The sequence below is a fragment of the Henckelia pumila genome, chromosome 2 (genome assembly GCF_033568475.1).
Source record: "Henckelia pumila isolate YLH828 chromosome 2, ASM3356847v2, whole genome shotgun sequence".
NCBI lineage: Eukaryota > Viridiplantae > Streptophyta > Magnoliopsida > Lamiales > Gesneriaceae > Henckelia > Henckelia pumila.
The window spans coordinates 103977814-104003793 of record NC_133121.1 but is presented as its reverse complement, the minus strand read 5'-3'; the positions used below and the strand labels follow the sequence as shown (position 1 = coordinate 104003793).

At 35.0% G+C, this 25980-nt stretch overlaps 2 protein-coding genes across 5 annotated transcripts; both read left to right on the top strand.

Annotated features, from left to right (window-relative positions):
- Positions 1–635: 635 nt before the first annotated feature.
- LOC140881413 (probable LRR receptor-like serine/threonine-protein kinase IRK) lies at positions 636–4815 on the top strand. Its single transcript, XM_073286704.1, has 2 exons — positions 636–2734; positions 3161–4815. Exons 1-2 carry the CDS (start codon positions 1275–1277, stop codon positions 4608–4610), a joined length of 2910 nt encoding a protein of 969 aa, XP_073142805.1. The 5' UTR covers positions 636–1274; the 3' UTR covers positions 4611–4815.
- Positions 4816–18651: 13836 nt separating this feature from the next.
- Positions 18652–25700, top strand: LOC140881240 (U-box domain-containing protein 62). 4 transcript variants are annotated; one of them, XM_073286393.1, is made up of 8 exons: positions 18652–19170; positions 19273–19528; positions 22245–22326; positions 23104–23161; positions 23581–23681; positions 23915–24010; positions 24126–24196; positions 25358–25700. In XM_073286393.1, exons 1-8 carry the CDS (start codon positions 18741–18743, stop codon positions 25467–25469), a joined length of 1206 nt encoding a protein of 401 aa, XP_073142494.1. In that variant the 5' UTR covers positions 18652–18740; the 3' UTR covers positions 25470–25700. The 4 variants fall into 4 exon arrangements, with proteins under 4 accessions (XP_073142494.1, XP_073142496.1, XP_073142493.1 ...); XM_073286395.1 differs by having other exon boundaries at positions 23581–23669; positions 25358–25699; XM_073286392.1 differs by having other exon boundaries at positions 19270–19528; positions 25358–25698.
- Positions 25701–25980: the final 280 nt, after the last annotated feature.

Here is a 25980-nt window from a genome sequence, read left to right as displayed (position 1 = left end):
CTTCGATAATAAGAAAGTTTAGATCATTCTTCTTTACAATAAATGGATCTTAAATCGGAATATTATTCTCTCGGGCTTGTTCGAGCAAAAACCCACACACCAGAAGTTACTGTAATATTTTCTTTTTTATGTCCCGACATGGCGTCTTAGTTGGTGGAGTAAGTGATAAATTGACCAGATGTCACGAGTTCGATTATTCTTATCAACACTTTCTTGGATTAACCTGTCGCACATAATTTGCTTAGTACGATTTATCTTGAAAACATGATTGACCCCGAAGGGGACTTTATTTCACATGAGTCAGAAGCCAATTGGCTAATGATTTGCTACCGTAGTCTGCGGATTCCCACGTCAAAATAAAAAAAAATATTTTCTTTTAAGAAAATCTTAAGAGGTTTTGTGTAGAATAAAATAATAATAATAATTCATGCAAGATATTCTCATGTATCAATTTTATGACGGAAATATATTCTTTAAATCACTCAAGAAAAAAAAAATCACTTTTATGTTAAAATCTTATTCTTTAAAATTATAAATATGAACATGATTATTTATTACTTTTGGGTTTCCCTCTCTGTTTATTTATTTAAGTTAATAATAAATAAGCCATGTCTAAGAATAAAAAAATGAGAGAGTAGAGCTGGAGTGCTTTAAATGCTTTACTGACTCCTGTCGCCGGAAACTCCCATTCTCTCCACTTTTATCGGCGGGATTTGCCTGTTTTGCACGCCATTCAACTTCACACTCGCGCCATTCACCTTTCATAAAGAGTATTCCGGCGAAGCTCGCCACATTCTTGACTTCATTTTCTTGCTCTTGGGATCGGAACTATTTCTGTTTTGCTGTCCGCTACTTCACTCTCGCTCTTTAATTTCTTCCCGAGTCTGACCTCCATTTTTCATTCGCTTTCTGGTCCTGCTCATTTGGGGTTTTTTTTTTAAGATTCTTTTCTGGGTTTTCTCGTGTTTTTCATCAGGTCTCGATTTCTAGCCGTTAAAGTCATTGCAAACGTAATATTTGTATGTGTATGCTTTGATTCATTTGCAAGTTTTTGTGGAGTTTAGGTAGTATGGTTTGTGTATTGAAGAATTAGAGGGATTTTAAGAATCATCTGCCGTTTTAGCTGCTTTTTTTTTTTTTTTTGTCTCCGCTTACGCTCTCCCTTGAGTCGTTGAGCTACGTTTTTTTCGGTAAACAAGGATTATTCTTCATTGGGTTCCATTAGGCTTAACAATGTCTTAACGTTTTAGGAGCTTCGTGGCAGTTTCTTGAAAATGAGAAATTTGCTCCTTGTTTTCTGTCTCATTTATTTATCTCCATTTTTAGTGACATCTTTTAGCCCTTCTTTAAATGACGATGTTCTGGGGTTAATCGTTTTCAAGGCTGATGTCAAGGATCCTGATGGCAAACTAACTTCTTGGAACGAAGATGATAATACCCCTTGTAATTGGTATGGCGTAAAATGTAACCCCAGATCCAATAGAGTGACTGACCTTGTTCTTGATGGCTGTGGGCTCTCAGGAAAGCTTGGCAGAGGCCTTCTCCGACTGCAGTTTCTTCGAAAGCTTTCGCTTGCTAGAAACAATCTGACAGGTATATTAAGCCTCAGCCTAGCTCAGCTTCCTGATCTTAGGGTCTTGGATTTGAGTTATAATGGCTTCTCCGGATTGATTTCTAGTGATTTCTTTAGCCAATGTGGGTCATTGCGATCTGTTTCCTTGGCTCATAACAAGTTTTCAGGCACGATTCCTGAGAGTTTGAGCTCATGTTCTATGCTTGCTTCCGTCAACTTTTCGACTAATCAGTTTTCTGGGGTGTTGGCTTCTGGGCTCTGGTCATTGCCAGGGCTCAGGTCTCTTGATTTGTCTGATAATATGTTAGAGGGTAAAATTCCTAAGCTCATAGAAGGTTTGAACAATCTGAGGGCATTAAATTTACGTAAGAATCAGTTTACCGGTGAAGTCCCTCATGAAATTGGGAACTGTTTGCTTCTGAGATTAATTGATTTGAGCGAAAATTCGCTGTCTGGATGGCTTCCAAGCACAATGCAGAATCTTACTTTGTGCAATAGTTTAGTTTTACGCAAAAATGGATTTGTGGGGGACGTGCCCCAATGGATTGGAGATATGAGAAGTCTTGAGACCCTTGATCTTTCTGCAAATAGGTTTAGCGGTCAAGTTCCAGATTCGATTGGGAAGCTTCAGTCGTTGAAGATTCTAAATGTATCCAACAATGCCCTGACTGAAAACTTACCCGAATCTATGAGCGTTTTTTTAAACCTTCTAGTGTTTGATTTCAGTCATAATTATTTGACAGGAAATTTCCCTTCTTGGATGTTTAATCTTGGCTTGGAGCAAGTTCTCTTGTCTGATAATAATTTAAGTGGCAGCATTGACAATGCCGTTGATTCTTCAACAGAAAATTCTCGTAAAAAGCTCTTGATTTTGGATGTATCCCAGAATAAGTTTTCTGGTGTAATTCCATCTTCTGTTGGGGATTTTAGCAGCTTGCAGTTCTTGAATATGGCAAGGAATTCATTCATGGGCAGCATACCTGCAGATATTGGACAGTTGAAGACCTTAAGTGTTCTTGATTTGAGCGAGAATCAGTTCAATGGCAGCATTCCTGCTGAAATTGGAGGAGCCATCTCCCTCAATGAATTGAGACTGGAAAGGAACTTGTTGGGGGGAAGCATTCCTTTGACTATTGAGGATTGCTCTTCACTGATGATTTTGTAAGTTTTATGCCGGTTATATAATTTTAATTTATTTATCGTGCAACTTGTCAATATCTTGGCTCTTTTTCAGTATTTTTGTTTAATTGTCTCTGATTTAAACTACTATAGTTATCTTGTTGCTAGCTAAAACTATTTCATAGTTGTGATGAACATTTTTCAGTGGTTAGTTTTTATCCTACTTAAATGATTGAAAATAAATCGCCGAGGTGCTATATATATATAATTGTTGTACAATCTTAGAATGCTATTTAGTTTTGTGAGAACTGTAAGATGATATCTTTAGAGCAAGCCATCCCTGAAATAACCCATCCTTAAGAATTTTCATGGTAAAATATCTTTGATTAAAAACCCAGTAATGGCCAAGTTGTTCAGTCTCTACCATTCTAACATGGGTTCCTTTTGGATGTTGCTGCGTTTTGACAGGTCTCTTGCTCATAACGAAATAATGGGACCGGTTCCTGCTTCTCTTGCCAAGCTTAGCTACCTTCAAATTGTAGATTTATCTTTCAACAAGCTGACAGGAACTCTACCAAAGCAGCTGGCAAATCTTGTTCGCTTGCAGTCGTTTAACATTTCAGAGAACCAACTACAAGGTGAGCTGCCTGCAGGTGGTTTCTTCAACACCATTGCACCATCATCAGTATCAGGAAATCCATCTCTTTGTGGAGCGGCAGTCCATAAAAGTTGCCCTACTGTCCTTCCTAAGCCGCTCGTACTCAATCCCAATTCTACGGATGATGCACCCGGTATCAACCCCCAAAGTTTTCGTCATGGGAAGAAAATTCTTAGCATTTCAGCCTTAATTGCCATCAGTGCAGCCGCTGCTATAGTCATCGGTGTAGTTGCCATAACTGTTCTGAATTTCCGTGTACGGTCTTCCACTTCTAATTCTGCTGTAGCTCTTACATTTTCTGGTGGTAATGAATTTAGCCATTCACCGACTGGAGATGGCGATTCTGGAAAACTTGTTATGTTTTCAGGAGACCCCGATTTTAGCACTGGGACACAAGCTCTGCTCAACAAAGACTGTGAGCTTGGCCGTGGGGGATTTGGCACGGTCTATCGAACTATTCTTAGAGATGGGCGTTCAGTCGCCATCAAGAAACTCACTGCTTCGGGTCTTGTCAAATCCCAAGAAGATTTTGAAAGGGAAATCAAGAAGTTGGGGAGAATTCGTCATGATAACCTGGTGGCACTTGACGGTTATTACTGGACCCCATCACTACAGCTTCTTATATATGAATTTGTCTCGGGTGGAAATTTGTATAAACACCTACATGAAACATGTGCTGGAAATTACCTCTCGTGGAATGAGAGATTCAATATCATTCTTGGCGCAGCGAAAGGCTTAGCTCATTTACACCTGAAGAACACAATCCACTACAACTTGAAGTCAAGCAATATCTTAATTGACAGCTCTGGTGAACCTAAGGTTGCAGATTATGGCTTAGCAAGACTATTACCTATGCTGGATCGATACGTTTTAAGCAGCAAGATTCAGAGTGCCTTAGGCTACATGGCGCCGGAGTTTGCCTGCAAAACAGTGAAAATAACCGAAAAATGTGATGTTTATGGATTCGGTGTATTGGTCTTGGAGATAGTGACCGGCAAGAGGCCTGTCGAGTACATGGATGATGATGTTGTGGTGCTATGTGATATGGTTCGAGGAGCATTAGAAGAAGGCAAAGTGGAGGAATGTGTGGACAATAGGTTGGAGGGGGCATTTCCCATGGACGAGGCGATTCCGGTGATGAAACTAGGCCTAATCTGCACGTCCCAGGTGCCGTCGAACAGGCCCGACATGGCAGAAGTGGTTAACATACTGGAGCTGATTAGATGCCCTTCAGAAAGCCAGGATGATTCTAACTTCTAGGATTTCAGGAGATGCATTAACGAAGACTGATCTTGCCCAATCAAGAATCCCGGTTAGCTTATTTTTCAAGAAGTGATCAGATGTAATTCTTGGAATTATTTTGATCCCATTATGTTGCTTTCACCACCAAAAACAGGGAAAAAAAACTCCTGGATTTTGTAATTTATTGTCAAATTTGAACTCCATTACTTGTTCTTTTTGTTGATTCCAACTCGGGGCCTTTAAAAACATTGCTAAATCTTGAGCCATTACTGATACCATCCTTCCACTTCAAAAGCATAAATTCACACACTCAACTGTACAAATTGAGACAGATGTCATGTCAATTATAATATTGGTTTTGCAAGTCAAAAGCAGAAATCGATAGTCTGGCCGCAGGGCTATCAAGATTCTGATATCCCCACTCCCCCAAGCGAATAAATCTAAGTTATGAATATTAAAATTACACAACCAAAGAGAATGGAGAAAACCCATAATAAAGAATGGAAATAAAATATAAGGTGCTGTCAGTGTGTGTATGCAACTTTTTAACATATAATTTGGTCAAACATGTTTAAATTATTTCTTTTGATGCCAAAATAAGTTTTAATTATAATTTTATTGAAAGTATTAATAGATTTAAAGATTCTTCATTTTCGGCTCCATGAGTTTCCATCTATGGCTTACTGCTAACAATATAGCTCTATGTAATTTTATTTTATTTTATTTTTTGTCTTTTCTTTGTAGAGAGTTTTTATTTGTTTATAAAAAAATTATTTTCGATAGAATAAGACAGATTGTTAGGTTTTTATGCCATCGAAATTCACGTGCTTTCTCCTTTCTTCTTCATGTCATTTTCTCAGATTGAAACCCATCTGTTTGTTTTTTTTGTCATTTCTTCAAGATTTGTACTCTTGTGTGTGTACTTTACAAACTTTTAACAATATAAATATATTACACACAATATAAACGAATATATTATATATTACATACACGTACACCACCCAAAATATTTTCAAGACGTTTTTTTTTCTCTGTTTTTCTCCATTGTTATTATATATAATATTTCATTTATATGCTACAACTGGACATTTAAAGTGAAAGTGTTTAATGATAATGTTTTTTGGAATGAAATTGTTTGTAGCATGTGCATGGGGTAACTCAAATGAGTTGTCCCCAACCCTAATACTAATTTGGGGAAATTTTATTGGCAAGATTGTGTTGGGCCCTAAATTTACCTAATCGATTTGACCAGCACATAGGAGGCAGCATTTTATCAAGTACACTTGAGTACTACTCACCCAAATTTCTTACCCAAATCTTTGTTCTATGCCTATGTTACTCTATTTTTCCATTAACAATCCATCGAGGTGAGAATCTGGCCGGTTCGATTTGTTTGGTTTGAACTCATATGTTTTGTGGAAAATCAACTCGATCTTAACTTACATATATATGTACGACTCACAATGCATCGGATACGCTCCATTTTTTTTCGAAATTCGTCCGACGAATCGAAATTTTTAATACCAACGATTCGTCGGTGTGTATAGTTAAACTGAATTAGTGACTTTTGGATAATATAATTTTACATTATATATATGATAGTATAGCTTGTTCATCATTGTTGGATTTCTTGGGCCACCTAAAATATGGCACGAACTCTAGCACTTGTGCAACATAATCATGGTATATTTGTCGAGCCATGAACAATTGGCATGCCCACATATAATAATAACAATTTGAAATATATTATAGTTTTGAAATTAACATGCAAAAAATAGTGCGCGGGGGGGGGACAAGAAAGTTGATAAAAGTCTGATTGTGAATATTTCGGAAAAATAAAGGGTGACAAGAAGAATAATATTCATACTAAATGAAGAGAAAGTTGGCCCAAGGATAATAAAAGGTGGCTTAAGATGTCCACATTTTATTACCTTTTTTTGTAAAAAATAAATAAAAAATTATCGAGAGATGCAACCATATTCATGCAACACAATGAATGCCCATGATGTTGTATTTGAAGTGCACCACTTCCAAAATATACTTATTTTGACTTAAAATATCAAAAAATATTTATAGTGACCATAGAGATGTGTTTTCTTGAGATATGCAATCATGGTCCGTTAATTTATATTTACAACATAATTTTATTACATTTTGACACATTCTTAAAATTATTTTTAAAAAAATTTTAATAAGCCTCATAAGTCCATGTTTGTTCAAAATTTAATATTTTTATAGGTTGCAATTGGCTTATTTAATAAAATATTGTAGAATATGTATACATTTAATTTAATGATAAAATGATTATGTTGAATGTTGAATGTAAATTTTGAAAAAGTTACATCGATTGTTAAGTGGTTGATACCTAAATATTGTGTACTACTCAAGTGCATGTATATATGTGCATTGTTAGATATTTTTCCCAAACAAAAATAATGATCATTTACATTTCCTTCTATAAAGGAGACATAATGTTTGACCTAAAAAATAGATTATTTAATTAATTTAGAAACCAACTAATTAATGTCTAAATTATTTATTTGAATGATAGTATTCTGCAGTTCCAATCATAGTTCATGTCGAAAGTCAAGGAATCAACTCGGGGAACCTTGGGTGCGTGAGGAACCAGCTTGAGGAACTAAATGAACATAAAGGAAAAGACCAAGTCAAAATAGTTACACGTTAGTGGAGTGAAATCGGGTACTCGGAGAACCATGTCGAGGAACTAATTAGAGACAGACGAGATAACAAGACTAGGTCAAATTCAATTACAAGAAAGTGAGGCATGTTGAAGTTAGTGGGACAGTTAGTGGAGCAAGTGAAATGGTGCATCAGTTCGAGGAACTCGACAATTAAAGCAAGACTTTAGAAATATTTTGAATATAGGCCTTGAATTGAAAGTTACAATAGTAGACCAAGTCAAGTAAGACAAAAGTGGAGAAAATGAGGAAAATTCGGTCCTACCCCATAGGATAGGTGAAAACATGTGATTGGTCCAAATGATGTGGACCTCACATGATTGATGTGGGGCCCACATGATTGGACCAATGAGGGAGTTCCACCTACCCCATGGGTAATACCCATGGGATATGGTCGAACTTACCAGAAAATGGAGAGGTGACATGACTCATGTTGCTGATTTTGTGGGACGACAGTTATAATGAACCCGCAAATTAAAAGGAAGAAACAAAGCTCTAAAAAAACACAATAATTCAACAATCAACACAAATCAAATTCAAAAAGCTCTCGATTTTTACAATAGCAATACTGCAGATTTCTAAGTTTTCATTTTTATTTCATATTTTCAGAAACTTGAAGTCTATATTTTCAATTGTATTTTCGTAATTCCTCATGATTTTCAGCAGCTTATTTTAATTTCTCTTATTGTAAATTTTATGCATATTTTCTTTCAATCAATGACGAAGTTAATTTGATTGTCATTATTGAATCTTTCAATTTTATTGCCATCACTTTTACAAATTATTTTCCTTAGTTTTCGATGCTTAATCGGAGAGACTGAGACCGACGGTTGAACCAGAGCTCATATTCTTTTGATTTAGAAGTCAGATTTTGTTTTTCACTTTTTTCGTATTTTGACACGTATGTGCCTGACACGCCCCAACACACTCACTCGTCATTTTTTGTGTGCAAACAATAATATAAATGATTTACAAGCAAAAATAATCATACATTTCGTTTGGAGCTCGTATGAAAATTTTGGATTGGAAAACAGTTAATATTGCATTTTCTGTGTTAGTTTATTTTTGTAAGGTTAATATAATTTTCTCTTCATTGTTTTAATAACAAAATTTTATGAATTTTTCAATAAATATATATTACAGAAATCTGGCTACAAAATTTGTCGTATGATAATAGTCATACTCATCATTGTCTGATATGATTTACTTGGAGTTGATGACTATTATACTTCAAAATTCATTGAAATAACAATGTATTATGATCTTTTGAGAAGCAAATGAATATCGAGTTTAATTGACGGATTTCTTTTTTAAGCAAAACGGGTGACTTTCTTTCTTAATTTTTTTAAATAAATTTAAAAAAATTGATTAAAGTCTTTCAAATCATATTTGATGAAAACTAAATTTGATTTTTAAAAAAGTACTGCAAGTATGTGTGTACACACACAACAAATGGGGCGACTGTCGGTGCAAATATTCAAGAATTTAGTTTGAGAAAATATAATAATTATTACGATATATCTATATTATATATTAAGCAAGATCACCTTAATTGATCTCTTGGTATGCTCAATCTTAAATTTAAAAAAAACCATACAAGTGTTAATTAGTTACAAAAAATGTATATATATCCTATTAAATCAAAAAATTTTAAAAATAAATGCTATATTATATACACACTAAACATTATATTTATATATTATGTTACATATACATGCAATGTCTGTGCGTTATCGCTAGTATTAATTTATGTGAAGAAACTATTTGAGGGAACAATTTTGGATTTTAAGGATAATATATTGTCCAGTTTCTCTCCAACGTTAGCTGAAACTACGGGCATGAGAGGAATTCTTAGTTAGTTTAAAAGCTCAAATTTGACGCATGTTATAGCCGAATGATCTGATGTTCACCCGATCATTGAAAGTGCTAAATATTCCGAAGTTCGATTCCTCAAGTTTGGGCTTTGACTGTCGAATATTGTAAATCCCAGCCTTGGATGTAGCATTTTCCAGTTTTGTTTTTGTAAATCGACATCAAATTAAACTGTCCATATTTTTATCCTGAGTTATTCTTATGTCGGTGTGATATGATTGATATCTATTACTCCTACAATTATTTAACTTTGTGTTGTAGTTTTTCTTCATATGGTATAATATAAATCTCATGATTATTAAAATATATATATATATATATATATATATATATATATATATATTGTGGGAGTAATCGTAGTATCAGTGTCTAGTGATAAAATTGAGTCAAAAACTTATTGGGCCTTCTCGGTTAAATTGGCAATGATAGTAGCTTAGTTATATAATTTTATAACTTATGATGTACACATTCTATTCTTATAAACCTATCATATCAGTATCATCTCAATGTTCCAAGTTCTAAACTCATGGATTTGAGAAGTAAACACACGAGTCAGTTAACCATGTTTGGTTTGACAAAGAAGTATTTCAATAGAGCAGAAAACCAGACAACTTTTTAAAATCAAAACGTGGATTTATGATCTTAAGTATGCGATGCAGCGACTCATGTCCTCAAGCCGACGTTCGTAATCCATCCATAACTTTGGACTTTGTCATGATGAATAACATTTCTAGAAATATTTTTTCCCCAAAAATTCCACGATGGTGTTGATAAGAAATATTAATTAACGGTTAATTGTTAAAAAATAGGCAAATTATTTTAAACTCCCCACTACCAAACTTTTCTTTAACTAACTTCCTACACACCCCTTTCTTTATTTTAAGTCCCTAATGGTCCCCATATTTGAATTAAAATATAATTAAAACTAATCCTTTGTACGTGGCTTTGTTATACCTATCGAACTAGTCCCGGCCATGCAAGACTATTAGTTACGCAAGGTTTTCAGCCGATATACTCCAGATTAGGGTCCAACATGCTTCCGTAAGATGAATTAAATTTAAATACCTTTTTGACCATAATGTCGTCGGGTCATACCTGCCGAGTTTTACGAAGTGCTCCTCACACTCCAACCACGCAGTCGCAACAGATGGTTTCTACACAAGCTCCTTCAACGACACCCAGCACAGCCTTAATTCGTTTTCTACCTTAAGGCGTATGGTATATAAATTTAATTATAAAATATGAACATGAAAGAACGAGAGATTTAGGAAATTTATTCAGACATAATATTATTACATAAATCAACTCCTTTGAAGATGAGAAGACAACTTGTTTAGCTACTCATAGTAGCCTTGTTCTTGAAATACATAAAAAAAAACTTAATAAAAAGAGAGAGAAATATTACAACAATTTATTTGTAAGAAAACTGAAGGGAATGATCGATATCTTCAGCTTCCTCAAATGCCTGTATTTATAGCTGTAGTTCCACTCGTTTCACCGAGAAATTTCAGGGAATCTCACAGCTGTCTTGTATTTATTTATGCCATTATTGATGACATCTTTTACTAGTGGAGGAGGCAGCTGTCTTGAATTTTTTATGCCATTATTGATGACATCTTTTACTAGTGGAGGAATCACATGTCTGCCACTTTTTTTTGGCTTTATTATCCTCACATGCCTGCTTTATTGTTGTTGGGGCATCTTTTGCTTTTGAAGTATGCCCCTGTGAAAACGCATCTTCGGTGGTTCTTGTCCACCTTTGCTTGTCTCGGAAAAATCCTTTCGATCCGTTCGGGGTCTAAAGGTTTTTCCAAATTCTGGCTCTTTCTGATTTGGGCATTCTAGGCAGATATTCTCTGACCATCGTCCAATATGAGCCATGTTACAGAATTTTCGGCGAGTTTCTTTACTCCCCGACAGCTTGTTGTTCCACAAAAGATTTCTCTTCTTTTCGAAGAGTTTTTCCGCGAAAGCCGTAGTTTTTCTTGTCATTGTGTTTAACAGGAACGATCCATTCATAGAATTCTGATAAAATTTGAATGGAAACTTGACTTTATCCATCTCAGTAAGATAGACCCAAATACCCCATGCCCTTCTGGTTGAGATCTCATTTTCCCCGAAAGTGGACACCAAGGATATTTCTTCAGTTTTAGGATCCTTGATAAATTTATGACTGTTTATATCAGGTCTCCTCAGCTTGATAAAATGAAAGGGTTCGTGTGATCCTTTCACTGTTGGTTCTGGAGTTGCACTGAAAAAGTATAACTCAAGCACATCTCCTCTAGCCAAATGATCATTATTTGCCCATGTTTTTTGGACTGCTTCCTGGATCCATTTTGGTAACTGTGATATCTCCGGAAAGCTTGGTGATGTTGTATAAACCGAGGCCAAAGCCTCAAATTCATACCAGAGTTTTACATCTTTAGGATTGACATTATTTTTTAGCCAAACCCTTGGATATATTCCTGCAACATCAACCCTGCAAGTGTTCGGGTTGATTTCACTCCTTGTATTCAATTTTTCCCACCTTTGTTGATAAACCTGGAATGGAGAAATAATAGATGGATTAGTATCAATCTTAGATTTGCACTTGCCAGTGTTGGGCCTAAGATTGATCTCTTCCTCTTTTACCCCAGAGGCGAAAGGTTGACTTGATAAGTTATCCTCATCAATTATTGCTTCATCCAGATCATCAAAGGCTGATGATAGATTAGCACTTGTTTCTTGAGTTTTAGATTCCTCAACATCTTGTTTCACAACCGGTGGCTGTATTTCTTGTTCTTGTAAAACCAATGGTTTTAGCATATCTTGTTTATGAGAAACCAATGGTTTCTCTATAGCCTTCATAATTGGCCCTTGAATAGCAGCCCATAGTTGTGTTTGAGCTTGCATACATCCTGTAATTCGATTAGATACTTTGATCCGATCAGCTTGTTGTAACCTGCCGGCCATTTCAGCATTAATGACTAACTGGTTGAACTCGTTTTGAAGCAACCCAAGGTGTTCCCTGAGATGCCTCTGCATTTTCATGATGGAATCCACGTCACTGCCTTCCATCTCTTGTTAAGAAATCTGCAAGAATATTTTTATGAGATTTAATAATAACAATATCAAAAATATAATTTTGACATAATTCTTGCTATCTTAATAACCTAGTTTTCTCAGGTTTAGATTCAATCTTATTTTTCAGGAAAGCTTTTACCTGGGTGTTATCAACCTTCAGAGTGAATTTTTTAGCAAGTAAAAATAATGACCATTTTTCAAAAACCCTTCTAACTGCATAAAATTCCTTCTCGTTGATATGTCATCTAATGCCCTCAGATTCTGAAAAAAGACCGCTACAGTATCTGCATGGTATTTTCCCATCTGGAGTGATCTTGGTAAGGACTTCTGCCCACCAATCGTCACTGGCATCCGTAAATAATACCAGATCATCTTCATCTACGGGTATAGCCATTTTTGGGAGATTCTTACATATCTCTTTTAATTGGTTTACCCCTTTAGTATGGTCATCGGTTCATATAAACCTAACATCCTTTTTTAACAAAGGACTGAATACCTTTCTGTATATTGCTAGATTGTTAATGAACATCCCTGCAAAATTAACTACTCCAAGAAAACTCTGGAGTTGTTTTACATCTTTGAGTTTATCTGAAAAATTCTTTACCTTTTCCACAATATGGGGTTGTAGAATTATTCCAATTTCATCAATCTCAATACCGAGAAATTCAATTTTCCTCGTTGCTATGACTGCTTTCTTTTCAGATAAAACCAGTCCTTCTTGTTTACAAATTTTAGAGAAAATCTCTAAGTGTTTAACGTGTTCGTCTATATTTTTTGATGCTATAAGAATATCATCAATATAAACAAACATAAAGTTGAAATAATCTTTAAAAAGGTTATCCATTTTCTTTGAAATATCTGGGGTGCATTAGCTAATCTCATAGGCATAACTTCCCAAATATAGTGTCCTTGTGGAGTAGAGAAGGTTGTGAATTTCTTACTTCCTTCTTTCATTCGAATCTAGTAAAATTCGGACTTACAATCAAATTTTGAGAACACTCTAGCATTTTTTACACAGCTAATTAGGTGTTCTCTACTCGGTATGAAGTACCCATCAAACTCAAGAATTTTATTAATATCTTGGTAGTTAATAACTAGCCTGAGTTTCCCTTTTTTTATTTCACCATAATTTCTAACCAGAAAACCTGGGCTGCTATATGGTGAAACTCCTTCTTTGATTAAACCAATGTCCAAATGTTCCTTGATAATCATTCTCATATCCCTTTGATCTGTTATGTTCATCGAGATAGGCTTATATCTGACGAATTCATACTATTTGTCTTCCTTTAGAGTAAGACTGGCTTTGAGTTGATTTCTATCCCACCATGCCAAAGGATGCTCGTTGTAACTTTCTTTGAGCCTCTTTTTGACATCTTCAAGGGATACTTTATTCTCTAACTCTATATCTCTGTGATTTAGAGTTACCTTGAGAAGCTCCATATCCTCTGTCTGGAGTTCTTGTTCTGTTGTTATTTTCAACATGGTTTCTCCAAACCTTCTTGGATCTTTCATTTTTGGGTGAAAAAGTTGTTTTTTATCACCACGCTGGCTGCGAAATATTATCGGCAATTATCGATAAAAAGCAACCTTGAGTCTTTGAACGATAATTTTATGATCACAAATTGTAGTGAACATAAGTCTTCTTAACTCATTGTCTTGTGTGTACTTCTTAAACATTTGTAAGAAGTTATTTTCTAACAGGATATCAGCTCCTGTATCATGAAAATAGATTGGTGGTGTTTTTACCTTGAACCAAGGTATTTGACCTGCACCTCCCATAAGGATCTCTGCTTGTTTTATTCATTTGCAAAGAATTAAAATTCTTCGAGAGAAATCTCGTCCAACAATTTTTGGCAATTCCTCTTCACATTCTTCAGGGAAGACTCATCTTTTTGCTGTACAAATTCCTGCTCCCGAGTCAATATAAGCTGCAAAATACTCAGCCTTATATTGTTCATATAACATCCCTATCGGAATGTATATGAAGAAAGGACTTGTTGTCATTTTTTAAAGGGATTACTAAATGGCCCCGCCATTTATAACAGACTGTGTTGTAACTCAGTAATCCGATTAAGACTATTTACCTTTAGTTTCCCTAAGGCCTCAGAAGGTAGAGTATGGTTACTTCTTTCTACTTCTTCAATACGTTCTAGTAAATCATGTTCATGACTTACTAATTTCAAATGTTGCTTCTTCCTCTGTCTGTGAACATAGTTCTCGAATCTGATTAAGGGATTGTCCCTTATCCAATTCTCTTGGTTTTCCATTTCGTAAAATTCTTATTGAATCCTCCAAGTCTTTTCTTTTGCCATGAACTCTATTCCTTTTTCAAGGCGTTTCCATGGTTTATGGTCCTCCAGGAATTCTAGACCAAGAATAAGTTGATCCATTTCTTTTCCTGGAATTCCCCATATTTGAACTTCCAATTCTCCAATATTTATCACACCTTGGTAAGTTCCTTTTTCCTGTTGTTCCAAATAGTAAATCGAGTTACAAGGGAACAAGTTTCGATGACTTGTAATTTTGAATACTATTTTCACTTCTTTCCATCCTTCTGGAGATCTAAGTTTTCCTATTATAAAAAACTCTTTTTCTTCTGGTGGAATTTCTTGAATAGGAGATTTGTCTTATCTCCTGCTTGTCATTCTGTCTCCTTGGAAAGATAACCTTCGGGGTTCTATTTTAAAGTCTCTGTATAGAACTGGTCTGTCTTGAATTTGAATGTCTGTTTCCTGAATTAAAGGAAACTCGATTCTTTCTGGGTATATTGCTTGAGCAACTTTCCCAAAGATCTCTGGAATTTTAATGAACTCATTTCTAATAAATAATTCAGAATGATGAGTATTAGAAAGAACATATGAAATTTAATACGTAATAGAATATGACTATTACCTTCCTTTATTAGTCTTTTTTTCTTGAAGTTTTGATGCAAAGTCAAGGCTCGACTAAATTCTCTATCAGCTAAATTGTAGGATATTTTTGGATAAATAACTCCCATAATTTTGTCTGCACATAAATTTCCCGAGATAGTTTCTAGAACCGCATCTTGTATATTCCCCATTCTTTTATCGCATACTACGATATCTATGGGTGAATCTATTTACTATTTAAAAGTAGCCTTGATCATAATCTGGATTGCTCCAATATGAATCCAAAACATTGTCTTTGCTACTTCTGCTTTTAATTTCTGTAATTCTTCTCGAATTTCTTCAAAGGGAATTAATTGTATTTCAATTTGATTAATGGTTAGTTCCATAGGGATCGCAATTTCACTTTTGGATACCTTATAAATCAAATTATGTCTTCTTTGTCTTAGCCCTAGGTTTTCTAAGACTCTTTCAACTTGTCCTGCCGAAAATCCTTGGTACTTCTGTAATGTTGGATTTTCTCTCATAATCCTTTGGATCATATTATGAGATATCGTGGTTTGACTAAAGAACCCAGCCAAACTTTCATGTGTTCCATGGCGAAACACTTTCTCTTTACTCTGATTCTGATTCTGATTCAGCTTCAAAAACTTCTCGACTAAACAATATCTCTTCTTCGTATATGCTTTCATCTGAGGGGATATCCTAAAATTGATATACTTGGACTAGATCTTGAAAAAATACCGCATCATCTATATCTGGTGTTGCTTCAAAGAGTTTAACTCTTTTTTTCTCGTTTTCTGGATAATTTGTAGATATATGTCATCTTGCTCCACATGTCCAGCAGTTGCAATCCTTGAAACTTTCACTTGCTCTTGTATGAGTTTTTCTGAAAGTTCTTCTTGATGGTGTTCTTCCCCTGCTTTGTGATAAGCCTGTTGCTGGGGATGTTCTTGTAGGTCCACTTCTTCTACCTGATCTATAGGATCTGGCCTTTTGTTTGGACCAAAATGTTCTTGGTTTCCAAGAACTTTTCATTCTTTTATTATAGAGATTATTTCTGAATTTCTTCCTTTTAAATCCATGTGATCTGTTTCCAATGATCGTTGGAAGATCATTTTCTCTACAACACAAAGGTGTACGCTTATCTATATCCCTTATTTTCTTGTAGTTCTTCTGTAATGCTGCCATATGACACCATTCTGCTAATTTTTCTTTCAAAAAGGAGGCACGTCTTGCCAATGTATCAAGATTGTCTGGAACATATTCTTTAATCAGCATTTCTCTCCAGGGACTTGGCATTTTTGCAAAAAATAGCTGAATAGCTATATTTTCCTCGACTCCCGAATTCCATCTGTGTTTAGTGAATAACATAATGTATTCATCAACTAAGAAGATATCATGTAACTCGAGGCTATAAAGAGCTTGAGTATATTTTCTTTTTTTTTTGTATCTTGATTATTGAAATAGTCTACCCCTATGAATTGTGCTTTAAATAGGGTGACCATTCTTTCTCCAATCTCGCTGAGGGATTCTCCTGCTAAGATTGATTCCTTAGTTTCTGGCATAGTCATCTCCCATGCGATCTTAACAGATCCCATTAGACTCATTTCTAGAAGTTTAATGAATCCTTCTTTATTGAGATCTAATGTCCCTGCTGCTATTCTCATAGCTGACGTCCAATCATCTATAAGATCTTCTCTGTTTTTGAAGTCCAAAACATCAAGGTTTAACATAACCCCGTAAGGATGTATTGGATCTAAAACAGTTTTTCCGTAAGGAGTTTGATGGAGTGGGATTTTACTCCTTCTTGATCTAGTTTCTGCTGGATGTGAATTTTCTCCAACTTGGAACTCACTATGTGGTTCTTCTGTTTTAACCACATATCTTGGGGGATTCCCTATGGGTTGTTCACCCTCAGGGGAATTCATTTTTAAATCTACTACTTTGAGATTCGCAAAAGAATCCGCAAGATCTTGTAGATCCTCGAGATTTAATCTTTCTAAAGTAGTCATCAGATAGTGTTTTTCTCTGATGCTGCTTTTATAAGATTAATCATCATTTCATCATTGGTTAAAGGTTTTTGAACCATTTTGGTTTTACCTTTCTGATGTAACAAAGGTTCGGTACCAAATGAGAGTGGTAACCTTTCTCCTGTATTTTCTTTTCTAGAACCCGAAGTGTGTTCTAGATTTATGATTTTATTTTGAAGATCCTTTAGGTTTCCAAGAATTTCTTCTTGTTTCTTAAGGATTTCTTCAATTTTTCCGAGGTATTTCATACAGCTGATTGCTGTAATATTGTACCGTCTTTTGAATTTCTCTAAGATCTCCGGAGAGTTTAGAGGAATCTGGGGTAATCTCTAAAAATTGAGAGTTAGAAATCATTTTTCTTTATCTCTTCAAAATTAAGAGCATTAATCACAACCTGTTGTAAGTAATCTATTGTGAATATATTAACTTGTTTATAGGATTTCATATGAATAAAATCCCCTTGATTCAAACCTTCGTTTGAAGTCATCTTAAAAAAAAAAATCTTCTCCTCAATAAAGAAAAACATGAATTAACGAATAATATTATGTCTGAATAATTAACCTAAGGCTCTGATACCATTTTTACGGATAATTCTTTTGTACCATGAATAAGCACAAAATCTTCAGATTTTAGTATAAAGTCTTTAGATTTTAAGCATAAAAAAACATAAATCCAGTACAAGAATTAAACAATTAAATATTCAAGTTTTGTGGTCCTAGGGAGCTATTGCAAAGAATCTTATGGGTAGGGAGCTAGGGCAAAGTCAAGTTTGGGTTTGGGGATTTATCACCAATTTGCTCTTAAAAAATCCCTCCATCACATGTTTTATTATAATTCAGTCCCTGTCAGGTTATTTTTTTTGTGCACTCCCTGATCCATTAAAAGTTTGTGTCTACTCACTGGGCCCACAAATCAGTCTCTGTATCATGATTTTGTACTCAATTTGAAATAATTAATGCCAAAAATATATAAATCAATACGTAAATTAAATATTTTTGTACTCAAATATCTTAAATTAATACCAAAAGAATTGTTAATTTTTATGATTTTTAAAATACTAATATATGTCAAAAAAATTGATGAACACATATTTTAATATAAATTTTTTGTACATTTTTTTTTGAAATAAAAATAAATATTTTGTACATAAACATGTATGTATAATAAGTTTTGGTAGTAATAAAGTAATTCAAATGTTATACTCAAAATCTTGATTTTTGTACTAGATCTGAAACTATGAGTACTCAAATATTATATATTAGTACCGTATATTTAAATTTTTGTACTATTTTTTATCCATGAAAAAAAAGTGAGATCGGGGAGTTCAAACAAAAATTCCTAACACAATGACTGATTCTTAATTTATACTTGATATTAGGAACTGATTCCCAAATAACCCATTAATTAAACCTAGAATTATATACCGGTCAGAGTCAAAAGTCAACGTAGATTGATGTTGACCTTAGCCTTCGGTCACATCATAATCCCTTGACCTGGAAGAACATCACCTGAAACCTGAAACGTCGTCGCTTCCTTTTCCCACACCCTAACCCTAATTCAATTTCCACCTCTCCGGGGTTCCTCTTTCTACCATTGTTCTTCTAAATTCCGGAAATGGCTTCTGAAAAAATCGGTACGGTCCCGCCTCGGCAAGCCCTAAGCTCACTCCCTCAACCGCAGCTTGTGTTCCCGGAAGCTTTCGCGTGTGCCCCGCAGCCTCCTCACATCCGTGCCGCCACCGTTGGTGACCCTAAGACATCCACCCGTGAGCTTACTTCCAGCTTCATCGATCACCAGCCCAACTACTTTCATACCCCCTCACTTCAAGCCGCCGGGTTCCGCCACCATTGGAATGCTAACTACCGCGACTCAGGTGGAAACGCTTCTGTGGATGATGACGAAGACGATGACTACGACGGCGACGAAGAAGAGGAAGAAAATAACGTGGATAATATTGTCACCGTGGCCAAAATCAGTGACGGAAACCAAGAAAGGTTTAGTGCTAACTTTAGTAGTCACAAAAACAGAGACACTTCTGCCGTGGGTGAGTTATGAATAACTTTATAAAAATGAAACCTTTATACGATTCTTAGAAATTCGAATTTATACGGTTTATTTCTGAAATTTTAAATACTGTTTATAGTAGAAATCAAAGAAGGGAATGCCGGGAGGAGTGGAAAGGAAAACAATAATGAGATTCAACGTATTTGTGAAATGAGAAATGCTGGAGGGGAAATTTACTACTCAGCATACTTGAACCAGGGAGATGGTCCGAGTTCTTCGTCAGGACAAAAAGATACTGTGGGGATGGAGAATGGATGTACATTTAGTGGGAGAAAGGATAACTTGTGTTTGAGTGAATCTGGGGAGTCCTTGAGGGGAATTCTATCTGACCCTCTAACGTAAGAGTATTTTTCTTTCATGTTCAAAATTGGTACTTGCGTTTGACCTGGAAGTTTCTTTAGTGTATGTGTGTGATTGAAGGATATATAAAACTTTGTAATTTCTGTGTTTCCTAATTTTTTTCATTTAGAGATAATGATGCCTTTATGTGTCAAATGATGCCTTATTGTATCATCTATGCAATTTGGAGTATGAGGTGGAAAACATTTTGCATCTGCTTTTTTATGGTATTTATTTATGTATTGAGAGGTTAATTATTTTGGAAAGTAGGAGTACACAACAAAAGTATAGGCCTTTAAAAGGTTAGATTAGACGAGATGAGATTTCATTTTTCGTGCATGCATGGTCTTGCTCTGATCGATAGGATGAATTAGTATGATGATTGATACCTGAGTTTATCCTGTTATGTTTGTCTCTTTATAGATTCGGTTGAGTGAATTAGATATGACGGTTGATACCCGAGACCATGCTTGTTTGATTGTTCTATAGACTCGGTATTAACTTGGTACTGTTAGTGCATAAGCCCTATATGAGAGCTCAAAGTGAATAGACTAGCTCGTTTCATGGTCGAGTCACTCGAGCTTATTAATTGCTAAACAATTATCTATACAAATGATGTGGGTCATGTAGAAGTCCCCACCTCTTGAAAGCCCACACCGACGTGGTGCAAGCACTTTAATACATGTTATGATGCTGTCCGGTTAGAGGTTAACTTGATGGTAGTTTTTACCTTGATTGTCCGTTCTGTCGCGCCTGCTCAACCAGAGCAATCAAGTTAGTGTCAAGTCAACCAAAACAATAACCTTTGAGCCCAAGATAAAAAGGAAAATTCAAACCCTGAAAACTAGTTTTTTAGGTGGGAGGACATCTTCAACTTTTTACATTCCATAATTGTTTGCGGAATCAATATGAGTAATGTCTAACTTATCCAAAAAAGAGAACAGTTTTAGACTAGGTAGAGCCGTTGAGATAAGAACATCCGTGAATTATCTGCACCCCTCCTGTTAGACATATATGCAATGATTTTACACCCCAAGAATGCACAGATTTGGTAGATTTTTCATTGGCAATAATGAATGTAGGCTTGTCTGGCACAACACCGACACACACGTCTGACATGTCTTCAGGTGTCCAAAAGAAAAAAAGAAATCAAATTCTGAAAGTGCGTCGGAGTTGGCCAAATTTGTTTCTGAAATATTTTCAGATTACGAAAATGATAACATATACATACATTCATATAATTAAATAAATTAATGAATTTATCAGTATTCGGTATGAACTTCGATGATCATGAAATAGTAATATCAGATCTAGACTTCCCTCTTTTATTTCGTCTTCTATCTTTAAAAGTTCAAGCAACCACGTCTGAATATTCACATCATTCCATGATTGCTAGTCTTATGCTCAATTGGAAGTGAAGAGCACTAAGAGAAAGGGAAATGAGAGTTTCAGATTTAAGTGAAAGTAAAAGTATGAGGCGGAAGAAGATGGTGGCACGAATGATAGAGCGGAGTGGTATAAGAATAGGGTTTTAGGATTTTTAACTTGTTGGCTAATGGACTGGAGGTTGAGAATTTCTAATGAATAAAAAAACATGGGCTTTGGCCTTTCAGCCATTAAAGTGTTAAAATTTTTAATAGTAGTAACAATAACTAATTGTTTCAAGTCGGTTGAAATGCTAAATATTTTGGGATGTATGTTGGTCAACTATGTGTTCGTAATGCCTCTAGTCCGTTATAAACAGAATTTCCAGAAGCAAGTAATGAAACAGATCGATGAAACAATACACAACACAAGGTATTACTGATGTTTGCTAAGGTTGTGTTTACATTCCGGAATAGGATTGTGTAGGTATTATCGATAAATAACAATATGATTTGTTTGATTGATTAAAAGTGGGATTAAACGAAAAATCCCAAATCTGTCCTTTTCTTTCCATTTATACAAACCAAAGATTCTGAAGGAAGGGTATATTCATACTTGTTTCCATTTATATATACCAAATATGTTTTTATCCTCGGTCAAATTAAGGACTAAAAATCATGCCCAAATCCAATTATTAACGGGCCTTTGGAACTAAGAAAATTTTCATTTTTGTTAGTAAACACTGAATGGGTTGGGATTAATAGCCCTATCTCATTTTAATCACCCCAAGTAATCACAACCTAAAAGTTTATAACAAATAAGGAAGATTTACAAAAGAAAATATATGGACACTCCTAATCGAGAACATACTCTTCTTTCGCTGGTAAAAACTAGCACACACATAATAGTATTTTCCCATAACTGCTATCTGCCACTTTTAGACGCTAGTAAAATCGAGCACTCTCTTCTTGCTACTAAAACTGAACTCGTATCAGTTTAACTAAAAAGCAGGAGCCTTCAACATTTGTGCTCTGAAATTGACAGTGATAAGTAATGTGAGACTGGACTTGGTGAATGTTTCATTATTTGTGCACTTTTGGACATGTACTCTGAATTTTTATTTTTTCTGAATGATCTCATTGCCTCTATGTTTATTCTCGTCTTTTGAGCTATTAGCTTGGTTGTGTAATGCTTATGATAGTTATGAGGAAACGGAATCTCAACTTTTCTGCAGTATATGTCTTAAATGATCCATTTCATTAAGGAGATTTGCCATGTGATATTCTGAAAAACCACCGTATCTGATTTCAAGTTACTTTATATATTTAATGTTACATCATCTCTTCACAGCGGCAAACTTATGGATGATGCGATGATATTACCTTGTGGACATTCCTTTGGTAGTGGTGGTATTGAACAAATAATTAGACTGGTAAGTTCTTAATTACTTTATTCTGTTTTCTTGTGTTAGAGAATGGTTTTCATTCTACTTCATTGAATTCTAACCTCAACTATTGCAAAATATGCAATAGCCGTGTTTCGAACTATTTTATTGGCAATTAGAAAATAAGGCCCTCTTCATGTCGAAGTCGCTTGTCATTGCTAATCCAGAGACTCACTCCTACTTGATGAACTTAAGTTCTAGGAATGACTATTCTCATTAGCTTCTTTTAGATACATTTTATAGTAAATTTCTTGCGCTGACATTTTTTTATTTCAATAATTTGTTTGGATAAAACCAGTGACATGAATTTGATGGATGAATTTCAGATGCACACCTTTTCTCGGGTTGGGTGATGACTGATGGGACTTAGTGTGATGGTTATCAGGGATCACTCTAACTGTGACACTAGGATCCTAATTTCTGATCTTACCATTCTAGTGGCCTTGCAACTTGCAAGGCTTCATTTTGCTACCAAAGCTAACTGCTTAAAATGGCTTTTTTTGCATGATGTCTGATTGATATTTTGAATTTCTCAAAGAATTCATCATCTTATCTGTTCTTGTTTGTAATAAAGTAATAGTGGCTATGCTCTCAACTCTTATTTACTTTGATCATGTTATTGTTGTTTAGGTCTGAGATTCCTTTTCAGTTTTCTATTTATTTTTTGTTTGTTGAAAAGGAATCAAATAAAATTTTTAATCATTTTTTCAAGATCGGGGTAAATAAATAAATGACTTCCAATTATTATTCTAAATGTATTTTCAGAAAGCTTGCTGCACATGTTCGCAACCAGTATCTGAGAACTCAATTGCTCCGAATTTGTGTAAGCTGAACTATTCATTGTTTATTTCAAAAAAGTTCAATCTAATTTGATGAGAAGTACCGATTCTGTGTTCTCTTCTTATAGCATGTGTTGTAGTCTTGTTGATCTGTGCATAAGGCTCGGAGATGTTATTTTGTACAGTAGTTTGAAATACCTACACCACTTGATACTTTCCTGGCAGGTTTCGACGCACAAATTGTGTACTCATCTGTCAAATTAAAATTATTTTTATTTTATTTATTCTACTTAGATTCAGAATATTTATCCATTTTCCAACATTAATTTACATACTTATATTTGTAATTTTCTTCTCAGAGATCTCGGAAAGCTAAAGTTTCTGTGCTCTACTAATTGTATCAACTGGCTACAATGAAACAATGATTATGTTGTGATTTTGTTTTTGTTTTTGTTTTGTGTAGCTTTACGCATAGCTGTCCAGGCATTCCAACGGGAAGAAGAATTGCAAGTTAGCCGAACTTCAAAACGAAGAAAGGAAAGATATGACATGGTTTGTCAGAATGTCTGTTGTCCTGACTCTGCATTATTTTTCTTTCTTTGATATTTGTTTTTTGAAAAAGAAAAGCTCCTTAAATTTGATTCTGGATATTGTGAAACCAATCTTTTTATGGATTGGATTATGGAAAAAAAGGGAGGCCTAGCTGATTTGATTATTCATATTTTTCCGTGATTATGCCTGTGTTTCCTAGTAATGCTGTTGTTTCTAACTGATGTTTATTTCATTTGCTTTTGTAGGACAAGGGAACCTATGGAGACACTATGCTTGCAGATCACTTGAGAGGAAGAGGTGTTCAGTTTCCTTTCTCGGTGACTGACAGGGTTATTATAAAGGTCTTGGGAAAGTGCTCTTTCTTTCTTTCTTTTTGTTTTTTTTTTAAAGGTTAAAATTTCATATAAACCTCTTGATGAGCTATGTCTAACTACTAACAGAGAAAAATTGAATCAGGGTAACAAGAGAACACCTCCACGTTTTGTAGGACGTGAGGCAATTGTTACCGCACAATGCTTGAATGGATGGTAATTCTCTTTCTTAATAATGCGATCTCTCTCTTACTGGAAAGTTTAATACAGTATATGCATTTCTTGTTATGACTTGTTTGGATAATTGCATGTTCTTTATAAATTTGTTTAATCTGATTCCTAAGAAGTTAAAATTTTAATTCATTCTTGATGCCAATCCTAATTTTGTTTCTCAAAGGAAAGAGTGGGGTAGAAAAGGGAGCAAGAGAGAATTAGAATTTATTGTTATGCCTATATGTGCTGCATTCTAAACTTTAAAGAATTTATTGTCGTGTAGTCTTCAATTCGTGTTGGTGGGTGATTTGGTAAGCTTTCTTCTGTTTTTTCTACATGAACTTCGATTTTAAAGCATCAAATTTTAGAAACCCTCTTTACTTTGTGTTACCACACTTTAATATTTGTTATGGAAAAATGTAACATAGTAAAACCATTACCTTTTAAACTCTTCTCCGGAACTTGGGAACAAATTCTTAAGCGACAATTCTAATCGGATCGAAATACACTTTTAAGATGTTTTCGAGGTTGCCTGAAGAAAAGTTCTACATAGGGAAAAATCATTTCAGGTGTATGCTAAAACGATTGATTGAGAATAAGAAGTTTGGCGAGTTGGGCATCACTGGTCTTTATATAGATCATGCACAAAAGATATTTGTTCATCACCTTGACCTGAAGACGTTTAACTTAAATGTTAATGATTCGACAAGTGATCTTCAGATCATCAGATTTTGTTTGGACAAGTTTGTGCTCCTTAAAACTTTATTCAGTAAGTGCAAGCCAATCACCAATGTACTTGCTAACCTGGTTTGTAGGCGATTACGGTAGATATATGTGTATGCAAGTAATCCTAATTTGGGACAGAAACATGATTTTGAAACCGTGATAGGGCGGAAGTGTGTCAATTAGGTTAAATAAGCAGGGGGACAGTTGAGGTGCATGTACGTGGTATGCCTGTTTTTTCAGTTGGGTCGGGTATAAAGAAATTTGTTTTGTTTTGTTTTAAAAAAGTTGTCTCTGTGGAAGATTTCTCTCGTGTCAGTCAGAGTCAATTGTTTTACTTCGTTTGATTTGGAAAAGCACATTTTACTCTCTGTCCGTCCCATTTACCTCATTTGAGTTTGAAGAGCTCATTTTAGACATTGTCTACTTTGAAACCGACAGGTACGTAGTGAAGACTTTGGATAATGCAGAAAGTGTGAAACTGCAGTACCGCTCGCTCGCCAAAGTTGCTGAAAATCCATTGCCCGGCAAGACTAAGCCCAACTGGCTGTAGAGTCGAGGTCGTAAAAAAACATACATATATGTATATCACAATGTACATATTGGATTCAAACTTATGATAGGTCGTGCGGCAATTTTGATGCTGACAAAGGGGCTGTAACTTGTAGAAACCATCCTGATTCAGTAAACTACATATATAGTAGTTCTGCTGACCCTTGGGTTATTGGTATCAGTTACTCTTTCAAGATGAAGTCTATTTATGGTGCCTTCGCTCTAGTTTGCCTAAATATGAGGTAATGAGATGCTACTCTCAGAGTAGTACCTTTTAGGCATCGCTTGGTTCATGAATTGGATGATGATAGATTAATAATATAAAGATTTTAAATCCATATATTTGAATTAGATAATGATGTATGTCACTAATCTTTGGAAGAATTTGAGCCAAACATTGGACAAAACAATGATGATTAATAAATTAACGTGTTATATATCTAACAATAGACATTTATCAATGCATATGAGGTACATTATTAAACATCAACCGTTAGATACAACATTCGGGA

Excerpts from the sequence above, each read along its gene's own strand:
- LOC140881413 (XM_073286704.1), top strand. The coding sequence starts at position 1,275 with ATGAGAAATTTGCTCCTTGTTTTCTGTCTCATTTATTTATCTCCATTT. Across the intron at positions 2,735-3,160 it reads TGCTCTTCACTGATGATTTT|GTCTCTTGCTCATAACGAAA; the intron begins GTAAGTTTTATG and ends GCGTTTTGACAG.
- LOC140881240 (XM_073286392.1), top strand. The coding sequence starts at position 18,741 with ATGGCTTCTGAAAAAATCGGTACGGTCCCGCCTCGGCAAGCCCTAAGC. Across the intron at positions 24,011-24,125 it reads CTGACAGGGTTATTATAAAG|GGTAACAAGAGAACACCTCC; the intron begins GTCTTGGGAAAG and ends AAATTGAATCAG. Across the intron at positions 24,197-25,357 it reads GCACAATGCTTGAATGGATG|GTACGTAGTGAAGACTTTGG; the intron begins GTAATTCTCTTT and ends TGAAACCGACAG.